Genomic DNA, 24,450 nt, shown 5'->3' on the forward strand with positions numbered 1-24,450 from the left:
GAGGATATGAACAGTAATGCAGATTCCATCAGAAAGGAGCTAGAAAATATAAGGAGGAGCCAAGATAAACTAGAAAATTCATTTGCAGTGATACAAACCAAGCTAAAGGCAATAAAGACCAGAATGAATAATGCAGAAGAACGAATTAGTAACGTGGAAGATAGAATAATGGAAATCACCCTAACAGGACAGCAGATAGAAAACCAAATGAAAAAACATGAAAGCAATATAAGAGACCTATGGGATAATATAAAGAGGGCCAATCTACATGCAATAGGAATTCCAGAAGGAGAAAAAAAAGAAAAGGGGATTGAAAATATATTTGAAGAAATTATGGCTGAAAACTTTCCAAGTCTAAAGGATACTGATATCAAGATACAGGAAGCACAGAGGGCCCCAAATAGGACCACACCAAGACATATTATAATAAAAATGGTAAAAATTAAAGATAAAGAGAGGATTCTAAAGGCAGCAAGAGAAAGGCAAAGTGTTAATTATGAGGGAAACCCATAAGGCTACCAGCTGATTTCTCCAAGAAACACTACAGGCCAGAAGGGAGTGGCAAGATATATTTAAAGCACTGAAAAGAAAAAAATCTGCAACCTAGAATACTCTATCCAGCAAGAATGTCACTTAAAATAGAAGGGGAAATAAAGAATGTCTCCAACAGACAAAAGCTGAAAGAGTACAGCAATACGAAACCCATCCTAAAAGAAATACTGAAAGGGCTTCTCTAAATTTGAAAAAAAAAAAAAAAAGGAAGAATTAGGATGGGGAAACTACAATTGGAAAGCAGTCACTTAAATATTAAAGCCAGCATACAGATCCAAACATATGATGTTTAAAAAAAAAAAGACATCAAAATCATACAATGTGGGTAAGGGAAGTGAGAAAAAATAGATTCTTTTTTTAATCTTGATGTGTTTGAGCCTATATGATTATCAGGCTAAAGTAAGCAGATATAGGAAGGGGTTAACATACTTAAAAAACAGGGTACCACAAATCAAAGCTAAAGATTACATTCACAAAAACTGAAAAGTACTCAAGCATAACATAAATGGAAACCATCCAACCAAAAAAAAAGAAAAGAGAAACATAGAGTCAACTTGAAAACAAGGTTTAAAATGGCAATAAATAAATATCTATCAATAATCACCTTAAATGTCAATGGACTGAATGCTCCAATCAAAAGACACAGAGTGGCAAATTGGATAAAAAAGCAAAAACCTTCAATCAAGCCTTCAAGCCTACAAGAAACTCACCTTAGGGCAAAGGACACATATAGACTGATGAAAGTGAGGGGATGGGAAAAGATATTTCATGCCAATGGACAAGACAGGAAAGCAGGAGTTGCAATACTCATATCAGACAAAATAGACTTTAAAATGAAGGCCATAAAGAAAGACAAAGAAGGACACTATTTAATGGTTAAAGGATCCACTTAAGAAGAGGATATTACAATTGTCAATATATATGCCCCTAATATAGGAGCACCCAGATACCTACAACACATCCTAACAGACATAAAAGGAGAAAGGGATGGGAATACAATCATAGTAGGAGACTTTAACACCCCACTCACATCAATGGACAGATCCTGTAGACAGAAAATCAATAAGGCAACAGAGATCCTAAAGGACACAATAGAAAGTTAGACTTAATTGACATTTTCAGGACATTACACCCCAAAAATTCAGAATATACATTCTTCTCAAGTGTACATGGAACATTCTCAAGAATTGATCACATATTGGGACACAAACCTAAATTCAACAAATTTAAGAGTATAGAAATCATACTAAAGGACACTGCAGGGATGTAATCAGTGAGTTACAGACTACGGGAAATCTGTAAGACACATAATCTAGTTTCTTCAACAATTGTAATAAAAAGCAAAAAGAAAAGTGATCGGGAAAAAGGGAGCTTATAGATGAAAAGAGACTTAAAAAAGAGTATCAACCAACAGGAATTTTTAGACTTTTTTAGATCATAATTCAAATAAGAAACAAAACACATTAATCACAATTATGAAGCAATTAGGAATGTGAATACTTACTGGATATGTAATGATATTAAGTAATTTTAGGTGTGCTAATGGTATTTTGGTGCTTTTTAAAAAGAGAGCTTATTGAGATAGACACTGAAATACTTGTGAAATAATGTGATGTCTGGGATTTATTTCAAAATAATGGGGAGAGGAGGGAATGGGATTAGGGATGAAGCAAGGTTGGCCATGAGTTGGAAACTGTTGAGTTGCAAAACTGTTCAAAGACAATTCCTGGGAGACCTAAGTGTGTACCAAAGACTTGAAGGAGAAATATGGTGATACACTGAAACGCCTGAAAACAACTCACATAACAGTGAACATGAGGAGTAAAAGAAGGTAGGGCCCAGAAGAAAGAGGTGTGTTAACTTCTCTAGATTGAGAGGGGGTGGAATGAGGACATAGTCAAGAAGCAGTGATAGAAGAAAGATGATTAGTTAAGAAACAGGGACCAAGGCAAGCAGAGGTAAAGAAAGAAAAGACTGTAAAAATACAGAGTTAAGTTAGCGAAAAGGGGTCTACTTTATTTATTTTATTTTATTTTATTTATTTTTTTGTCTTTTTGCCATTTCTTGGGCTGCTCCCGCGGCATTTGGAGTTTCCCAGGCTAGGGGTCGAATCGGAGCTGTAGCCGCTGGCCTACACCACAGCTACAGCAACACCAGATCTGGGCTGCATCTGCAACCTACACCACAGCTTACAGCAACGCCGGATCCTTAACCCACTGAGCAAGGCCAGGGATCAAACCCGCAACCTCATGGTTCCTAGTCGGATTCGTTAACCACTGAGCCACGACGGGAACTCCAAAAGGGGCCTACTTTAAACATTAGCACTTACATCTGAAATTTTGAAACCCCTTACAATTGGATCTCTGGCTCTACAGAAGAAATGAATGAAACAGAACACACAATTATAGCTCTTGCAGTATTTTGTCTATCTGTAACTAAATTAACAGAGAAAACTATACACAGGAAACAAATGATAGCTTTTCTAAAATCAAGTTGGAGAGATTCAGGATGGTGGAAATATGTGTTTATCTCCCATCGCTTCTGAGATCTCACTGAAATAAAAATATAAAAGCACAATGAAGACATTACCATACCAGAAAAGGATGTGGGCAAGGTGAGAGATTAGGGGTGTTGGTGGTCACCAACAAGTGAGAGATCTCCATAAATAACTGGGGAACAGAGAAAGGCAAGTTGACCAATGAAATGCACAGAGAAATCAGAGCCTAGCAAATGATGTAAGGAATTGCAAAGGGAAAGGGTCCTGACTCTGATCAGAAGTTACGATTGAGAAGCAAGGCCACAAAAGGGGAATTAACCCAATATTTGTAATTGGCCAAATGTAACAAGTAGCACTCTTACAGACAGGTATCTGATAGTTAGCCCTAAGAAGAAAAGTATATAGTGTATAGTATAGTATATTACTAAAAAAAAAAAAAAAAAAAAAAAAAAACAACAACACAACAAATAAAGTCATTCTGACCTGTGGGGACCTGTAGTCTGAAAGCTAGTTTCCTATCAGCAAAGTGAGTCCCAGTCCTACTCCACCAAAGCTTTCCTTATAGAATTCCTACTCAGGAGAAGGAACATGGCTGGAAAAAAGCTTTGTTAAAACAGAGGAAACCTCAAGTGGCTACCCTTTCTTTTTTCTTAAGTATGATGAGAAAACCAAGGATCTGGAGTTTGTGAAGCACCTGCAGTTTTAGAGAGACTAACTGATCAAAATAAATAAACTGTGAAACTGGTTGGAATAGAAAGACTAAAGATACCAAGAGAGGTCTCTAGAAAAGAAAGAATTAAAAGTACAATTTTAAGGTGTGGGTGTACGTATGGGTAAGGGGAAAGAGATTCAATATGTTAAAAGCAAATAATGGCCAAAAATGGCAACTAGAAACTCCAGGAAAATAATTTGTAAATGTACAAATAAACCATGGTCCAAACATCAAAGAAACTATGCAGTATGGCATGAATTTAAGTAATACATAGAGTGTAAAACTATTGTAACTGATGTTGATGATTAGAAACATTCCCCTTAGGGAGTTCCCGTCGTGGCGCAGTGGTTAACGAATCCAACTAGGAACCATGAGGTTGCGGGTTCGATCCCTGGCCTTGCTCAGTGGGTTAAGGATCCAGCGTTGCCGTGAGCTGTGGTGTAGGTTGCAGATGCGGCTCGGATCCCGAGTTGCTGTGGCTCTGGTGTAGGCTGGCGGCTACAGCTCCGATTAGACTCCTAGCCTGGGAACCTCCATATGCCGCGGGAGTGGCCCAAGAAATGGCAAAAAGACAAAAAAAAAGAAACATTCTCTTTAGAATGGCCAAGGCGATATTACATTGAATCAGTTAGAGAAGGACATGAAATCAATCTAACATACTGCTCAGACCAGCACTGAACAATATTTGCATAGTCTTAAAAGGAAAGTGTTGGTTTTCAAAGTTTAGACTCATCCTGTGGTCAACAATGATTATAGCTGCAAAACAGAAATAAATGTTAGTAATTCTGACTATGTAAAAGCAGAAGCTGTGGCTGACACAAGGTACAATGTGGAAGGGAGGAATAATAGGTAGAGAAAGGGGTAAGAGCACTTACACATCTTTATGTGATAAAGAGGAACCTGAGGATATTCTGCCAAAAGGGGATGCAGGGGAGAAATTTAGAGGTATCATCTAAAGGTTAGAAGGTTATCAATCAAAACTGAAATAATAAAATAAATATCTATGTTAGAAAAGGGCAGAGAGTTATACTACAAATGAGTGAAACTGATCTATTCAAATTGGGGACTCAATGAGTAGTGTCTAAAATGAATAAACTAGGAGAGAGAACAAGCATTTTACCTAAAATTATAGCAGAAGCCAGAGTACTAAAAACAGAAGCTGTTAGAAGAGTTTTCTCTAGGGCATGGTAATGTGGTGTGAAGGGATGGGAAACAGTATGAACTGAAATGTCTTCAGATTTGTTACCATTTCTAATGGAGTAATAATAAAAACAGCTACTACTACTTTTTTATTTATTTTTAGGACTGCACCCTTAACACATAGAAGTTCCTAAGCTAGGGGTCAAATTGGAGCTGTAGCTGCCGGTCAGTGCCAAAGCCACAGTAACGTGGGATCTGAGCCTGTCTGGGACCTACACCACAGCTCACGGCAACAACAGATCCCCAACCCATTGAGCAAGGCCAGGGATCGAACATCATGGATGCTAGTCAGGCTCGTTACCGCTGAGCCACAACAGGAACTCCTCACAGAAACTACTTTCAAAAATATTAAACAAACAGCCTATCATCTTGTGAACAAATCTGCAGAATCCAGTTTGGAGAAGGAAACTGAGAAACCTGCTGGGTAAACTATAGTATGCCTTTTTCTCTTTCCTGGTCTCCATTTAATCTGAACATTTTATCTCTGGGCTATGGAGGAGCCATGGCACGTAGTGGGGCATTTCCCTTTTCTTCTCAGTGATGATACCGAACTCCAGACATCCCACATGCAGCACACTCTGCCTTATGAAATGCCTAAGACAATAAAAACACTAAAAATAGATTTCATCTGGGAAGGGAATACATCTTAAACTGACTTAGAGACTGAATCACAAGACTGCTTTCTTCATGGCCAAACCCAATGGAACTGTCAGAACTTGCAATCATCTATGATTTCGCACGTAAATAATTTCATCTATGACTAGAAAGGGAAGGAAGCCTTTTAAACTAACTGGAACAGAACACTGAAACGACAACAACAACAAAAACAAACAACCCCCCCAGCATTAAATTGGCCACTAGATGCTACTTTATAATCACATAACAAATATGTTAAGCAAAAGTATCTCCTATTTATTTCCCAAATATATGACTTATTGTCTTAACATTGGGAGATAAGACAGATATGACATATTACATGTGAGATAAAGAATAAAACCATTTTCTCCACTCTTCTGTGCTGTTGCATAATAACTTCATTACTAAATCCAGTTGCTTCAAATACAATTACATATAAAGTTTTTACACTGAAAAGGAATACATCTGTTTTTCTAAAAAAAAAAAAACCCACAAGCATTTTCACAAAAATAGGAGAAATGTAATGTTGTTCAAGGACAACACTCTATATAATATGCCTTGAAAACTCAGCAGTATGTGTACTGCTATTAGATAACGAAGGCCTTTAATTCAGGTTAAACATACCTATATCAACCAGTAATAAATAACTTTTAGAATTTCTAGAATTTGTTCCACATATATATATATACACATATATATAATATATATACATATATGCACACATATATAACATATATACATATATACATATATGCACACATATATTATATACATATATAATACATATAATATATATATACATATATACCCCCCCACACACTGTTCCATTTGAACCTAACACTGCTCTAAAGTCTCTCTATATACAGCAAAATTGAGGGGAAGGCACAGATTTCCCATCTACTACCTCCTTCCTCCATACTCAGCCTCCACCATTATCAGCGTTGCCCATCAGAGTGGTACATTTTTTACAAGTGATGAACCTACAGTGACACATCATAACCAACTAAAATTCATAGTTTACATTACAGTTCACTCTTGATGTTGTTCATTCTCTTGGTTTGGGCAAATGTATGATATGTACCCATCATTATATATTTCACTTTCCTAAAAATCCTCTGTGCTCCACTTACTCATTCCTCCTCACCTCCAGTCCTGCCAACAACTTATCTTCTTACGTCTCCAGAGAGTCTGCCTTTTTCAGAATGTCATATAGTTGGAATTATAGCCTTTTCAATTAATAATATGCATTTAAAATTTCTCCATGTCTTTTCATGGCTTGGTAGCTCTCTTCTTTTTTGTATTGGATGATATTCCATTATATGGATGTTCTTCTTTTAAATGACCATTTTTTCCTATCTCCTATTCTTCTGGCACTCCAACTACACATAATAGACCTTTTGATATTGTCCCACAGGTTCCTAAGATTGTTCATTTCTTTCCTTATTTTCTTAAAATTAGAAAATTCTTAATGGCCTATCTGTAAGTTCATTAATTCTTTTCTCCGTCAACTCCATTATATCATTAAACCCATTCAGTGAACTTTTTTCAGATATTTTGCTTTTCAATTCTAGTATTTCTAATTGGTTCTTTTTAATGTTTTCTGTAGTATCTTCTGATACTTCTTTTTATTCTAAACCTCATTGAGTGAATTTATGATAACTGTCTTAAGTCCTTGTCTGATAATTACAACATTTGAGTCACTTGAAGGGTTGGGCTTTCCCCTTGAAATAGGATCATGTTTTCCTGGTTCTTCATTTGGTGAGTAATTTCAGACAGTTTTCTGGATATTATGATTCTTTTGTTTTGAAGACTATGGATTCTCTTCTACCTCTCTGAAGAGAGCATTAATATTTTTGTTTTATCAGGCAATTAATGTAGACTCAAACCGCAGAGTCTGTCTCAATTAAGGTAAGTGGGAGGTCACATTTCAGTTTAACTCTTTTTATTTAGCTGTAAGGTGCGTGAGTCTGCCCTGCAAATCACCTTGGTAGCCAGATACTTGGGCACAGTTTATACATGAAACAGTTTCCTGTTTTTTCCAGTTTTCTCTTTTCCTGGAATCTCACACTATCCTATCATTTTCTGGGAGCAATGGCTGCCCCAGACACTGACCTCAGTCCTCTAGGACACAAAGACCCGAGTTACCTACAGAAGTTTCAGCATTCTCCTACCACATTGTGTCCTTAGGCCACAGCCTTAAAATGAGACCTCATGCCTTGTCTCATCTTCCAAATTGTGATTCTACTACAAAATCAGCCTGTCTTTGGTCACTCCTCACACTCTTCAGGTAGTTATTTTTTATAGTTTTTTTTGTTTTTGTTTTTTCCTTTTTCCTTGTTAAGGCCACACCTGCGGCATATGGAAGTTCCCAGACTAGGGGTTGAACTGGAGCTATAACTGCTGGCCTACACCACAGCTACAGCAACACCAGATCAGGGCTGCATCTGCAACCTACACTGCAGCTCATGGCAATGCCAGATCCTTAACCCACTGAGCAAGGCCAGGGACTGAACCCATATCCACATGGACACTATGTTGGATTCTTAATCCCCTGAGCCACAAAGGGAACTCCTGTAACTTTTTAAAATCTATGAGATAGGTCAATCTCAAGTGCTTACTTTGCCACATCAGAAATGGCACTCCCCTAGAGTTCTCTCCTTTAAACTTCACCCATACCAAATCTTCACTTATCCAGTGTGATGGTTTCTTAAATCATGTACTTATCATTAGTGTCAGCTAAAGTTTTAGAAAGGCAATGATCACCTCAAAATACGATCATATAAGTAGTATTAGAAATCTTAGAAGCTCTCAAATTTTAAAACCAATAAAACCAAGGGCCTACAATTCTATTACCTTCAATTATTCTGTACTGTGAACTAAACATGTAAAGTAAAATATAGTTAAGATTAAAATGCAGTTGTTTTAAAGTGAACGCTCTAATTTGGCTTCCTTCAGATTAATCTACTTTTCAATCAGTCCTGAAAGGTCTCTTTATAAGAAGGATGCTTCAGCTGCTATACCTGTCAGATTTTAATGAGAAAAGATTATCCAATTCACATATTTCAAAATTGTTTTAAAATCTCAGATATCATACTCTTGATGGTGAGTCTAGTTGACCATCCTCATTTATTGACTACTGTCTGACTTCCCAAATTGTGCTTAGTTGTTTTACTTTTACAACCGTGTATCTTTCTGATTTTTATAGGTACTAATACAGAGAAAATGAATTCCACTAATTTGAGGTTCAATCCAAAGGACATTAGGGATGATTTAAATGGCAGATGACAATATTTTAACTTCATTGTGTATCTTAACTGAAATTTCTTATCTGTAACACTAGGCTGGGAGAATTTTTTTTTTTTTTTTACATTTGATTTGGCCTTGGCTCTGCAAAAATATGCAATCATGCTTTGATTCTTACCCAGAAATTATAGAGAAAGAATATTTTCCAGAAAAGCTTACTTTTAATTTTTCAACTGGAAAATTTTCACCTAGGGTTTTTTTTTTTTTTTGAGGTTTTGCTCATAGGAAGATTTGAGGCCCTAAGGCTGAAGACTAAGGCTACTTGCCTCATACAACGTACTGTCTCCTTGGTGGGCATACTTCTGAAAATCAGATTAGGGCATAATGGTATGACAGGGTTCATTTTCATTAGAGATATTTTCTTTGTCTACTCTCTATCCTGTTTATCAAGAACATTTTCGGTAAATCTTTTAAGGTTTCATGGACCTTGATCTTAGATAACTAGAAGCTGAATCCTTTAAAAGTAAACTCTTTTCTACAATTCCCCTAAACCCCAGTCGAAAGTCCTCTTTTTCCAATTCTATATTTTTCTATAATATTTCTCAATAGCATTTCTCAATATTGCTCTTCTGTTATGAGAACTTGTTGCCACAGACAGCTTTATGTTTGTGCCAAATAGATTTCAGATTACTCAGAAAATTTTGAAGAAACTGAAGAAACAAGGTAAGCGATTCTTTAATTTAGCTTTGCTCACTCTAATATGGAAAACAATTCAGATTGGGAAAAAAAACTTCTGAACTGGCTCTTCTTTTTGGAGTCATTAAGTAGAGGAAGTAAGGGTGAATACATAGGTTATAAATTTTGAAATATTTTGATTTAATCTTGATGCTTCAAAAAATGGGAAAAACCTCTCACAAATATATCATCTCATCTTAGCTACAAGCAGAATTTGGCAGGTATAGTAACTGACATATCCTTCTTCTTCCTCTTTTCTTTTTTAATCTTTTGTCTTTTTAGGGCTGCACCCACGGCATGTGGAGGTTCCCAGGCTAGGGGTCTAATCAGAGCTGTAGCCACTGGCCTACGCTATAGCCATAGCAATGCCAGATCCAAGCCACGTCTGTGACCTACACCACAGCTCACGACAATGCCAGATCCTTAACCCACTGAGCAAGGCCAGGGATCGAACCCACAATCTCATGGTTCCTAGTTGGATTTGTTTCCACTGCTCCATGACGGGAACTCCTGACATATCCTTCTTCTAAAGAGTTTTTGTTCTCTTATGTTATTTCAGTTAATGAACAGGATACCAAGTGTCACAAATTAAATATATTAGAGGAAATGTGAATAGACTAGAAAATACTTAAATCTATCTGTTGTGTCACAGACCTTCATGAATGAAAACAGATGGCCTAAATAAAATAATGTTTTTAATCCAGATTCTGTGGTATTTCAACTGTTCACGTGGCAGGATTAAGTCGGTCTGAAAAGGACATTTTTCTGATATTTGCTGATGAATTTTAATTTCATGGGCTCTCACAATCACATGGTAATCAAACAAAATCATTCTCTAGCACAAGGAAAGATGACAGGTGGAGAAAAACATGACTATTGGGTATGGATGTGGTCTGTAACAATAAGGAAAGTGATGCAAAAAAATAATATAATATGAAGTGTAATTAGCCATCTACAAAGTCTCCAGGTTATTTCTTCTACCAACATTGAACTTTTGAGGTGAAATACTTAAACTATACTTGGTCTGAGCATTAATACTAATACGAATTCAAATATGAATAAAAACTATTATGAGTTAAGTAACATTTTATAACAAAATTTACACTTGTTAAAAGAAAAATTATCATATAGTTAAGAAAAAAAACAATCTTATGTGTTTCCTCAGAATAAGTGTTGTTATCAATAAGGGAAACAACATTTGAAATTCACTTACTCTATTTCTAGGAAGGTTTATATCTAATAAGTATTCAATAAATGCTACATGCTTTCACTATTACAAAATATAGTTGGACCAAAATCAGGCCCAAATAGATCAGAACTGAAAAAATTTAAATAATCAAGCCATTAAAAAAAAACTAGAAGAAGCAATTTAGTATCTATGAAATCTCTGAATGGGAAAGAAATTTTAAGCCTCAAAAAGGATACATGAAATAAAAAGAAAAAGATCAATTGGTTTATCCATATAAAAGTACAGTAAGAAATGAAATTAAAGCAAAAAATAATTTAGAGAAAATATTTCACACACAGCTGGCAAGGGCAGAGGAAGGGTACTGAATCTGTTATAAGTCACTTAGACAGGAAGATGGTAGTGGAATAAAACATTCTACTGGCAACAGTCTAGGGAAATGGACATGCCGTACATTATTGGTGAGAGTACAAAGTGACCCCATCCCTATAGAGTACAATTTGGCAATATCCATCAAAATTACGGACTTATTTATCCTTTGATCCACCAGTCCAACTTCTGGGATTTATCCTACAGATATAACTGCTCCTGAATGAATGATAGATGGACGAGATTATTCACTGCAGTAGTAATGTTTATACTTGCAAAGAACTGGGCACAAACCAATATCCATCAATAGGAGAGTATTAAAAATACTGTGGTCTGTCCATATAATTGAACACTTCTAAAAAGAATAAGGAAGCTTTCTATGCACTCATCTGAAAGAACTTTAAGATTATTCAACAGAATGCTATCCTTAGTGTAGTAAGAAGAGGGATAGTTGGAGTTCCCGTCGTGGCGCAGTGGTTAACCAATCCGACTAGGAACCATGAGGTTGCGGGTTCAGTTCCTGCCCTTGCTCAGTGGGTTAAGGATCCGGCGTTGCCGTGAGCTGTGGTGTGGGTCACAGATGTGGCTCGGATCCCGCGTTGCTGTGGCTCTGGTGTAGGCCAGTGGCTACAGCTCTGATTAGACCCATAGCCTGGGAACCTCCATATGCCACGGGTGCGGCCCAAAGAAATAGCAAAAAGACCAAAAAAAAAAAAAAAAAAAAAGAAGAGGGATAGTTATACATGGTTAGTTCCATTCTTCAAAACCCCTCAATAAGATTAGAGTAAGTATAGTTTCCCACCATATCTATAAAGATGCTCTCTATAACATTATTTGTAATAGCAAAACACTGGGAATATTTAAAAGTCCTCTAACAGGATTTCCCTAGTGCTCAGTGGAAATGAATCTGACTAGTATCCATGAGGATACAGGTTCGATCCCTGGTCTTGCTCAGTGGATTAAGTATCTGGTGTTGCTGTGAGCTGTGGTGTAGGTTGTAGATGCAGCTCAGATCTGGACATTGCCATGAGTTGTGAGGTAGGCCGGCAGCTACAGCTCCAATCTGACCCTTAGCCTGGGAGCTTCCATGAGCCGCAGGTGCAGCCCTAAAAAGACCAAAAAAAAAAAAAGGGGGGGGGGCTCTAATAATCGAATGGTAAGGCAAATTATGATAATCCACATAACAAAATATTATTTAGCTGCTAAAAGTGTTGTTTACAGTGAGTTTGAAATAATGTGAAAATGCTTAAGAAAAATGCTAAGTAAAAAACTCATAAACATTATGAATTCAATATGTAGTATAGATACCAATGAGTAATCTGATTATTAACAATGTCCTATATACATATATATCAATGCTATTTTCAGTGATGATATAAAATATAGTTTAGTCAGATTGCTTTTCAAACATCTATTACTGAGCAGAATAGCACTACAAGAGGGAGGATGAGAAATCGTTCTAGAGAGAGAGATGCTTCAGGAACAAGAGAACATTGCTATGTTAGGACAGGTAAGGAAGGGCGAGAGACAATTTATGGTGAGAAGCCAATTGGAATCACTTTATGGTGGAAAGCAAGTGGGAGAGAGTTACAAAAAAAGGCACTAAAGAGACATCAAAGAAACACTCTGAAAAGTTGCTAAAGAGACATCAAAGAAACACTCTGAAAAGTGATGCCTTTCCCTATTCTCCAAGCTTTATGATTGCTTTTCAAATTCTGTCAAGTATTCCCTACTAACACTTCTAGTTCTGTCTGTCAAGGAAGAAAACATAGAAGAGGCCAGAAAAATAAGCTAGTCATACTATATACTGCCAGAAGAAGCTGGATTCCATGATGCTTTATGTCCCAATGGCTGGGTATGTACTTGCATTAGCAAAAATGATGGCCAAATTCAAAAGACGTAAAGATTACAGCATTATAACTGATTTACAAGAATGGAGTCCTATTTACAAGAAAGCATGCAGTTGTTGGGGAGGAAACAAAGGAAAAAGATACTTTTAAATATTTATAAAATATGTACTGGAGTTCCCATCACGATGCAGTGGAAATGAATCTGACTAGGAACCATGAGGTTGTGTGTTCAATCCCTGGCCTCACTCAGTGGGTTAAGGATCTGGTGTTGCTGTGAGCTGTGGTGTAGGTCACAGATGTGGCTCGGATCCTGTGTTGCTGTAGCTGTGGCTGGCAACTGCAGCTCCAATTCAACCCCTAGCCTGGGAACCTCCATGTGCCTCAAGTGCAGCCCCAAAAAGCAAAAAAATAAATAAAAAAATAAAAAATAAAAAAAATAACATAGGTATGAAGATTCTATAACAGATGACATCATGAAATAGCAAAGATGTGTAAGAGATAGTATGAAAAAGTAGAAATAGTCTGGATCTAAAATCCCAGCTCCATTGCTAAATTTATAAGTCTGTGGAGGATAAGTTATTTAAACACTGATTGATTGGTTGGTTGACTGATTCATTCATTCATAAATCTAATTATTACTCAGTAAGCTGGTACCATGAGTAAGCTACAAAGCTAAATGTTGAGATACAGCAGGATATATAGGATTGCTATGGAAGATAAAACATTTTAATAGGTACTAGACAACAGAGTGAGATAGTGCTATGGGAGTAAAGACTAGGTATATCTGAAGGGTTAAGGATGGCTTCCTGGATTAAATAACGTTAAGGTCAGACCTGAATCAAAATCCTAAAGCAAGAAGCTCAGGTAGAGTGGGAGGAGTATTCTATACAGGAGTTATAATAGCACAAGCGAAGGCCTGCAAGTCAAAATTGTGTATAAATGGATTGAAGAGACTGTCAACATTAATTATAGAGGCTGCAATTATAGACTGACCACTCATTAAAGAATTATAGCATTAAGGGCAAGTAAAATGGGACAATAATAAGAAGGGAAAGAAGGAGTTCCTGTCGTGGATCAGCGGAAACGAATCTGACTAGTATCCATGAGGACGCAGGTTCAATTCCTGGCCTCACTCATTGGGTTAAGGATCCGGCATTGCTGTGAGCTGTGGTGCAGGTCGCAGGTGCAGCTTGGATCCCATTGCTGTGGCTGTGAAGTAGGCTGGCAGATACAGCTCCGATTCGACCCTTAACCTGGGAACCTCCATATGCCACAGGTGTGGCCCTAACGAGACAAAAAAAAAAAAAAAAAAGGAAAGAATTATTTATTAATTAAAAATATTTATTATCTATTATGTGCCAGGCACTATTCTAGATATCTATATATGATATCTATAGATAGATTGATCAAGGAACAAAGCATGCAAAAGTCCCTGCTCTGATGAAGTTTATAATCTAACACAGGGTGAGAGATATTAGATGTCAAACAAAATATAAATGATATCGTCATCAGCACAGGAAAACTGCTATAGATAGGTAAGGTTGATTGGAAGTATAGGCCGGTGAGAGGTATTTAATTAATTTCTTCCTCCATTTTATTGAGATATAATTGACATATATGTGCGGGGCATAATGATTTGACTTCCATACACCATGAAATGATTATCACAATAACTTAAGTGAACATCCATCATCACATACAGATACAAAATTAAATAGAAAAAAAATTTTTTTCTTGTGACAATAACTCTTAGTTTACCCTCTTAACAACTTTCTCATATAACATATAGCAGTGTTAATTCTATTTATTATGTTGTACATTATGTCTCTACTACTTATTTATCGTATAACTGGAAGTTTGTACCTTTTTGACCACCTTCATCCAATTCCCACCCCTCTCCTCTCTGCCTCCGGTAGTCAACACATATCTGATCTCTTTTTTTATAAATTTGTTTTTGAAGTACAAGTCACCTACAACACTATACTAGTTCCCATTACACAACATAGGAATTTGATATTTCCATACATTTTAAACTGACCACGGTGATAAATCTAGTTATGATATGTCACCATACAAAGATATTACTTAGTTATTGACTATATTCTGCACACTGTACATTTTATCCCTGTGACTCATTTATTTTGCAACTGGAAGTTTGTAATACCCTTTTAAGAATCTGTAATCTCTTAATCTCCCTCACCTATTTCTTTCCTCTTCCCACCCTCCTCCCATCTGGCAACCATCTGTTCTCTGTATCTAACTGTTTCTGTTTTGTTATGTTTGTTCATTTGTTTTGTTTGTGAAGGGATATTTTAAATAGAATAGTCAGGAGTTGTCTCAGTGAGGAGGTGGTGATGGGACAAACCACTTGAAAGACATGAGGGAGTGAGCCTTGCAAATATTAAGAGGAAGCACATACCAGGCAAATAGAAGAGCCAGTACAAAAGCCCTAAAAAAGGAATGTGCCTGGTACATTTCCAAACAGCAAGGAGGTGGCGTCCCAGAACAAGCAAGCAAAGGGGTGAGTAGTCAGATACAAGTTAGAGGGGTAATGAGGCAAGGAGGCAGACCTTATGGGATCTTGAAGACTACTCTAAGAATTAGTGGAGGGTTGTTTGTTTACTTCCTCTTGCTCCAACATATATAAAATAAAGAAAAATAAGAGGGAAGAGAAGGTGAAAGACCAGAGAGTCTAGAGAAGGCAGGGATAACATTAAGACCTGTATCTTTCAGAAGGCACCAAGAGATCAGAGTAATGATCAGCTATGGTAAGAAGAAGAGATCCCTCTTTTGAAAGAGGTGTGTTTAGCGCCTGCTGGGGAAGGCTGATACGCTTATCTCTTAGCAACTTTGCCCTCAGTGACTTCACACCGGTAGCAGAAATTGGCCATGGTGGGAGTATTCAAACCATGGAAAATGGCAAATACTGCAAACCCAGGCCTTTGTTTTTGTTTTATTTTGTTTTAGGTGAGCTGGTTTTGCTGCATGCAAATAACTCTCAAAGACTGGTGGATTTCAAGGAGAAGCTGGCTGTACCCTCACACACATACCTTGGGAAGATGAAGCCCCAATGATCTAGAGCCTCTTTTCTGTGAGTCAATAGGAAAGTTTTATCAGTTGCTTGGAGGAAAACAAAAGGAATAGGTCTGAAATAATTTCTGAAGGTGGAGACTAAGCCTAGCTTAGCTAGAGAAGATAACTAATAACTAAGGGAACTGTCATGCAAATGTGAAGAGTCAAGGTCAAATGGACCACAAGGATTAAATCTGCATATATTCTCTTCTTTCTCTAATTTTCATTTGTTTGGAAGTAGGGAGACAGGGAGAGAGCCTCCCTAGACAGAAGGATTTTGAAAGTTTGTAACTAGTCATTGAAGATTACAAGTCAGAAAAATAACTTAAAGTCATGAGGAAAGCATGTCTGGAGGTCAAGGACAGAGAAGGTGAATAGTGAAGTCACAGGGGTCTCATAGTTTAAGTAAAATACAAAATAATTGATGTGGTATAAACATTTAAATTTTACTATACATGCCTAGTGATTACTTGGAATTTCATTTAGTCCTCAAAACGATGGCTTTCTGGGTCAGAATCATTTTGTTCTTTCTCAGACAAAATAATTTTAGAGAATATTTGTCTAGATGCTATCTACAAGTACTTGTTAGCTGCTTTGGTTTGGCAATCATGCCTCAGCTGCCGGCATGTTCTTGTTCCCTTGGGCTAAGTGGAACTTTGAAACGTCTGTAGTTTTTGAAACAAGATTGAATTTTTTCAAGTTTGGAACCTAGGATACTTAAGAATTTGGATTTGACTTCACAGGATGGTTATACATAAAATAAAAGATAAGTGCTCACAAGGTTAAATTTCCGGAAAGCCCTCCTGGATGTAAGACAAGGGCGGGGTGTAAAACGAAAACAAAAGTAGCCTGAGTTGGAGAGTTCATTTGATTTTACTCTGCACTCAAGACTGCTCCTCTCTGCGGACTGAAACAGGTTGGTTTTTTTCCTTTCTTTTTTCACTCAGACTTGAATATGATTTATTTTTTGAGCCCAAGGACTTTACCTATTTACCTATGTAGAGGGAGTCTTGATGCATGTTTACATATGCAAACAAGAGCTATTTGAAAAAGTTATACACTTTAACCTCAAAATAAAAATATGAATATAGCAAGAAGAAATATTATTTTAATACCATTACTTGCCTAAAAAACTTTGTTAATAATAGGTTCTGCTATACCAGTTTTTCCTGCTTTGTTTTATAAACACTAATTTTTTTGTTCTTATAATAATTATAAAGGCATTTAAGTGTGTTTCTATGTATTTGCCAGAAGGATAACTTCTGCAAATAATTTCCACTCCTACTCTTATTTACCTGTATTTTTTTGTACAATTAATTCTTATTTAAAAGTATCTTTCATTAATACCTTATACGGTTTGGCCATATTATATTATCACCAGGTTCAAGATTTCTGTGATGAAAGAGAAAGAAAGAACAAAGTTCGTGTTGTGTTAATAATTAACATATAAGAAAATGAAGACTAGTCTTCCAGATCAGAACTTTTCAAATAACTTCAAGGATAAAATAGCCATTTTAAATTGTGAGCACCTGGTTTTTACATAATGAAAGCAGTTCTATGTGGTTTTTTCCACAGGGGGGCCTTCTTCACTTTGCTTTACTCAGCCATGAAAGGTTAGAAAGTATAAGAATATTCTTTTGTAAATGTAGCACAAACTGGCACACTATTTTTCATTAAATGAATCTATAAGAATATATGAAATACTTCCAAGGACAAAAATAACCTGATGGAGACAGAACGGCTAAGGAAAAAGCAAAGTAAAACTCAGCACTATAATAAAAATATTCAAAGTTATTGTTTCATATATTTTAAAATTTGTGAATTCTGTGAAAGCTTATCTTAATATTACCGAGTGTTAATAGCCAATATAGTAAAATAACTTAATGATGAGACAGGAGATTCCTGGAGTATCATCTTTCCATTCTAGAGTAATAGCATAACACCTACGGTAAAACCTGTACTTTAACAAATATTAGCTGGGCACCTAGAATGTGCCAGACACTCTCTCAGGTATTAATTACAAATATAAATCCAACAGGCCATAATCTTAGGGAACTTAGAGCAAAGAGGGAAATGATAGCCTGGGAAACATGTCTTCCATAGGATGGGTTCAATTCTCTGAAAGCTATGTATATATATACCTATCAGATCAGGAAAGTCTTCTTGAGTGGTGACATCCAAGTTAACTGAGTAGGAGTTGGCCCTTCAAGGAAAGGGCAGGAAATAGTATATCAGATAAAAGAACATTTGGGTAATGATATAGACATGGGCTGCAGCATGGTATGTGCTGGAAAACTGCTGGCAAATCAGTACCTTTACTGTCTGTGGAGCAGGGTGCACCGTAGGGGCATGTGGCAGGAAGCATGGCTAGGACCAGATAATGGAGGAGCCTTGGGTATCATGCCAAGGAGCTTAGATTGTATCTTTCAGATGAAGAAATGTGTCTTTCAGGTGAGGAGTAAAGCAGGAGAGGGACAGACTGACACTTTAGATAGAGCACTTTGATGGCAGTAAGAAAAATGTTTTTGACAAGGAGATGGTAAGGAGGAATAAGAACAGTAGGACACCATTTAGGAAGATATTGTAACAGGCCAGGTAATAATGTCGAATTACGTGGATGTGTCAAAGAGCACAGGTAAAATGGAGGAGGCAGACTGGAGACCTATTTAGAAGGTAAAATCAGAATTTAGGGGCTGACTGGAAATCAGGGATGAACATAAAGAAGAAATGAAGGACGGTGCAAGCTTAAGGCTTAGGTGATGAGTGGAATGACAGTGCTATCAAATAGTAGTTTACAACCAGCATGTAGTGACAGGTTTAGGAGGGAGGCTGACTAGAGGAGACTTTGTTTTATAGAAGCCAACTAGTAAACTGAAGTAAAATGGTGAGATAATTTATTTAACTTATTTTAAAATAAATTAATAAATAAATAAAAGTAAAATATTTATTTTAAATAAATAAAATAATTTATATTAAATTTTAATTTATTGTGTAAAGAATAAATTAAGAATCACAAAGTCATATATGTAAAAGTTATAGGGTTTAATAATTAAGAAAATTCCCTGTGGCATTTTTTTAATCTTTCTATAAATCTCAACCCCTGTTCACAGACTTGTGAAAATAAAGGATGAAAAACCTATCTTGGAGCTATACTCCAATGTGGCTTCCATTAAAGAGTTTCAGAGTAGCAGATTCAGGCTCACATATGCTATGGCAAGAATCTATTCTCTAACAAAAGAATAAAACATATGCTAGATCAAAAGAGTTTCCATTTAAGCAATATTAAAATGAATATCCTGTATTCTTTTTGCCGTTTAGAGTGGAGCCATGGCTTTGGAACACAACCAGTCAACAGATTACTATTATGAGGAAAATGAAATGAATGATACCCATGACTATAGTCAATATGAAGTGATCTGCATAAAAGAAGAGGTCAGAAAATTTGCCAAAGTTTTCCTGCCTGCCTTCTTCACAGTAGCTTTCATCATTGGACTTGCAGGCAATTCCATAGTAGTGGCCATTTATGCCTATTACAAAAAGCAGAGAACCAAAACCGATGTGTACATCCTGAATTTGGCAGTGGCAGATTTACTCCTTCTATTCACTCTGCCCTTCTGGGCAGTTAATGCAGTTCATGGGTGGGTTTTAGGGAAAATCATGTGCAAAGTCACTTCAGCCTTGTACACAGTCAACTTTGTCTCTGGAATGCAGTTTTTGGCTTGTATCAGCATAGACAGATACTGGGCAGTAACGAAAGGCCCCAGTCAACCAGGAGTGGGAAAACTGTGCCTGCTCATCTGTTTCTGTGTCTGGATGGCTGCCATCTTGCTGAGTATACCTCAGCTGGTTTTTTACACAGTCAATCACAAAGCGAGGTGTGTACCCATCTTTCCATACCAGCTAGGAACATCCATGAAAGCACTGATTCAAATGCTGGAAATCTGCATTGGGTTTATAATACCCTTTCTTATTATGGGAGTGTGCTACTTCATCACAGCAAGGACTCTCATCAAGATGCCAAACATTAAAAAATCTCGGCCCCTCAAAGTTCTGCTCACAGTGGTCCTAGTTTTCATTGTCACTCAGCTGCCTTATAACATTGTCAAGCTCTGCCAAGCCATAGACATCATCTACTCCCTGATCACTGACTGTGACATGAGCAAACGCATGGATGTTGCCATCCAAATTACAGAGAGCATCGCACTCTTTCACAGCTGCCTCAACCCGGTCCTGTATGTTTTCATGGGAGCCTCTTTTAAAAACTACATTATGAAAGTGGCCAAGAAATATGGGTCCTGGAGAAGACAAAGACAAAATGTGGAGGAGATTCCTTTCGATTCTGAAGATGTTACAGAACCAACGAGCACTTTCAGCATTTAAATATAAAACTGCTCTGTGTCTTGCTTTGATACACATGAATGATGCTTTTCCCCCAGATCAAACATCTGCATTACTCTGAAACTCAAATCTCAAACACTGTAGTGGCAATGTATAAAAGAAAAGAGGTTGGGTGGGGAAGGGGGGTGGGATAGAAGCCAAGAAAAAGAGGAAACATAATAATAAATGTAAAAAACATGGAAATGAAAATTAACAATAAAGGAAAACAGTAGTAATAGGCATTGTAAGAATAATACTGTAAGTTAGGTCATCTAAAACAAATGATTAAAGAGGCCTAAATTAAGGGTGATTTATAATTATTGTAAATTATCAAAATTATAATATAAGAAAATAACTATGCAGCGAAATTTAATATTTTTCCTTTTTCCTGCTTCTTAATTTGTGAGTTCATAAAACTCCAGAAAGAAAAACAATTAGCAATCAAAAAAAAAAAAAAAACAAACCCAGCATTTCTTGCCTTTTAATACATTCCTGGTAGGTAAGTTTCTAAACATATAATTTGCTTTTATGATGTCAACTTTCTTTAGTAATAAACTTGTTGTCCTGTTAGATTTATCATGTGTACTCTAGAAGCAATCCTCAGACCACTACATTTAACTAGGTTTTAATTTTTATAATTTCCTAAAGGGTTCATCCATTTATGTGAGTCTGAGGGTTGACTAAACAATATATTTTCCTATGTATAAAGGCCCTTATTTTTCATTTAACCACTTGAATTTTTTTTCTTTTTTTTTCTTTTTTTAAGGGCTGCATCCATGACATATGAAGGCTCCCAGGCTAGTGGTTGAATTGGAGCTACAGCTGCCAGCCTACGCCACAGCCACAGCAACTTGTGATCCAAGCCGCGTCTGCGACCTACACTACAGCTCTTGGCAACGCTGGATCCTTAACCCATTGAACGAGCCCAGGGATCAAATCCGCATCCTCATGTATGCTAGTCAGATTCCTTTCCACTGTGCCACAATGGGAACTCTACAACTTGCATTTTTAAGCAATGAAAACATGTACCAGAATAAATTATTTTTAATAGCATGTATTGCGTATCTGTTTAAAAATAACTATATATATAAATTATTACAATCCATGTATATAATATGTCCCTGTTAAAATTTAATTTTAATAGAAATCACAAAGGTCAAAATAGTGTGTACTAATATGAATTTTCTCTCTCAAAAACTGTAAAAAAGACACTTTCTGCTCTTAAAATAAACATCACCTAATCAAGACAGTACTTTAAAATTAACTTCTCTTTTTATCAACTATTTCTAAATTTGAAAATGTTCTCAAAGGTAGAACTTAAAGAACTGTGATCATGAAATGAATAATCATGTGTCTTATTCTAGCACAGCATCTAGCTCCATCTGAATACTCACCACTAATCCACCATTTCTTGCCATTAATTACATAGCTGTCACCATCTCGTTGGATGCTACATTCAATATTACTGGCATCACTTGAAGCTACATCAGGCTCTATAAATAAGCAAAGGCTGAATTTACAGGCAGGCATATATCATCAATTATAAAGACACTTAAGAAATGTGAACTCTGAGGACAGAGGCATCTTTGTCTTTTTCCTCTTCCTATCCTTCCCCTCTTCCACCCTAGTTCTCCTACAACTTACACATAGTAGGTATTCAATAAATGTGCACTGGGAGAATGAATGAATGAAATATTTAGAATAGTTCAGATAGATCAGCTATCTGAATTATGTTCCTGGAATTCTTATCAATACATGACTTGGGATACAACTCACTCAATCCTTTCTCCAATCATCAAAAGTACATTAAAAAATATTGTTCTTTACTTCCCACAATGGAAAGAAATCTGTACTACATATTTGAAAGCCAGATTTCCTCACCATAACTCTAGTATCTTAAAAAATTTATAACTGTGCCTTGCAAATTATATTAGGAATTCTTTCACCAATTTATTTATTTTACATTATAAAAGCTTGCTTAATGCTTAGAACGTTTTCCATAGGACACCTTTATGAAACTGCTTTACTGCATGGCATTTCAGAACTTACAGGCTAGCTATCAATCACAGAAGTCTGCTGCTCTTTCAAATGGATCCTTCAGATGTTTTATGTGTTTTCTTTCTAAAACTGGAGACCCTCTTCCTGTGTACTCTATTTATTTTGTAACCTCCAATTAGAGCTTTGATAACATGGCACAGTGCAGGTATTCAAAACATGCCTCCCACTGATTTCTTGTTTGTTTTTTTGCTGTTTAGGGCTACGCCTGCGGCATATGGAAGTTCCCAAGCTAGGGGTCCAATTGGAGCTGCAGCTGTAGGCCTACACCTCAGCCGCAGCAACTCGGGATCTGAGCTGTGTCTGTGACCTACACCACAGCTCACAGCAATGCTAGATCCTTAACCACTGAGCGAGGCCAGGGATCAAACCAGCGTCCTCATGGATACTAGTCAGGTTGGTTACTGCTGAGCCATGACGGGAAATCCCACCTCTTCCTGATTTAAACGGAGATCAGTTGTGCTATTGTAAATGTATGCAATCTTACAGAATCTGGCCAAAATTATGACGAGGTGAAATTTAGTTTAATTCTAAACTCAATTATGAAGCAATGATTTTTGTCCTTTGAAGAGTCCTTAGTTACTATTTCCTATGTACGAAGGTACCAAAACCCATTTTTATTAACATGCCTAGTTTTATTTCCTCACATTTGTAATCTGAACTATATGACCAGCACTGGTCAAAGTTCTGTTTTTTGAGTCTATGGCAGAGTTGAGTAGTTTTTCAGTATCAGTGTAACATTATCACAAAAATGAATTTCATACATTAGGGTAAAAAAGATCTTAAACATCCATAGATGGCAATTTTAGAAATGCAAGTCAAAAGATTATAAAACTAGGTTTACTCTGGTACTAATGCCTAAAGCAGGCTACCAGAAAACATCAACTGCTAACCTCCCAAAGGGGAGGACAATTTTATTTTGCACATTTAAAAATGCCAAAAATTAAAACTGGGTTTACCACAAACATATTCACATTTCTGCCCCAGGCAAAAGTGTCTGAAACACAGGAGCCAATATCCCACATTCCTTCAGTTCATCTGTAATAACCCAGGAAGTGTGACTGCACAAGGGGAGAAGGTGACTGATTTGCTCTTACCTGTCATACAGAAGCAGGAGGCAATGCTTCCTTCAAGAAGAGGCTCAAGCCACTGCTGCTTCTGCTTATCACTTCCATAGAGGTGGAGAACCTCCATATTCCCTGTGTCTATTATAAAATAATTAAAAGCATTTGTTTTAAATTTAAAACTTTACCAATATGAAATCCAAACTTTATATAGATAGCATAGACATGAATTTTTTTTCTTTGGCCATGCCAGTGGCATATGAAAATTCCCAGGCCAGGGATGGAACCTGAGCCACAGCAGTAACACCACCAGGTCCTTAACTCATTGAGCTACCAGGGAACTCTAGACATGAATCTTTTTAAAGCAAATATTTACTAACAAATTATTTTGAAACATAACAGTAAATATAATTTATAAGGAGGGTATGCTATAAGTTAAGTACATGACATTTGTTGCCTATTTATTCAATTTGTTCTGTATCATAGATGCTTGTTTACCTCATCATAATGAAGTATGGCTCTAATGCGTTTTAACTTATTAGGACTGAGGAAGATATCTGACTTGGCTAACCTCTGCTGCCATCTTGGAGATACATTCCACTAGGAATGACTGCAATGCTTCTGGCGGACAATTAACATTACTTATTCTACTGAGACTCCAGCTCTGAGACTCTGATTCCTCGAACACACCCTGTGCTTTCTAACTTCCACAAGTTTGCTTGGGCCAGGCTTTCTTTTGGGTGAAACTGTACTTGTCATTCCTAAGTACATTTCTGCTTCTGAGTCACCACCATTGTGAAGACTCTCCAATTGTGCAATCAGAAATTTCTCCTTCCTTTGACCTCACATAGTAATTGACTGTCTCTTTACTGCTAACATTGTTCTTCTGTGACCCCCTACCA

General features: G+C 36.7%; 2 protein-coding genes across 2 annotated transcripts in view; one reads left to right on the forward strand and one right to left on the reverse strand.

Moving 5' to 3' along the window:
- ACAD11 (acyl-CoA dehydrogenase family member 11) overlaps positions 1-24,450 on the reverse strand; it is a 97,989-nt gene that overhangs the window by 23,433 nt on the left and 50,106 nt on the right. Inside the window, 2 exon segments of the mRNA XM_001924765.5 lie at positions 21,824-21,922; positions 23,582-23,689. Of these exon segments, the coding sequence (XP_001924800.3) occupies positions 21,824-21,922; positions 23,582-23,689 (207 nt within the window).
- On the forward strand, positions 16,922-20,830 carry ACKR4 (atypical chemokine receptor 4; the record flags this gene model as incomplete). The annotated part of the gene is given in 2 exon segments (NM_001097430.1): positions 16,922-16,968; positions 19,371-20,830. A coding segment is annotated over 1 exon segment (1,053 nt). The 5' UTR covers positions 16,922-16,968; positions 19,371-19,379.

Source organism: Sus scrofa, chromosome 13, assembly GCF_000003025.6.
Source record: "Sus scrofa isolate TJ Tabasco breed Duroc chromosome 13, Sscrofa11.1, whole genome shotgun sequence".
Taxonomy (NCBI): Eukaryota; Metazoa; Chordata; class Mammalia; order Artiodactyla; family Suidae; genus Sus; species Sus scrofa.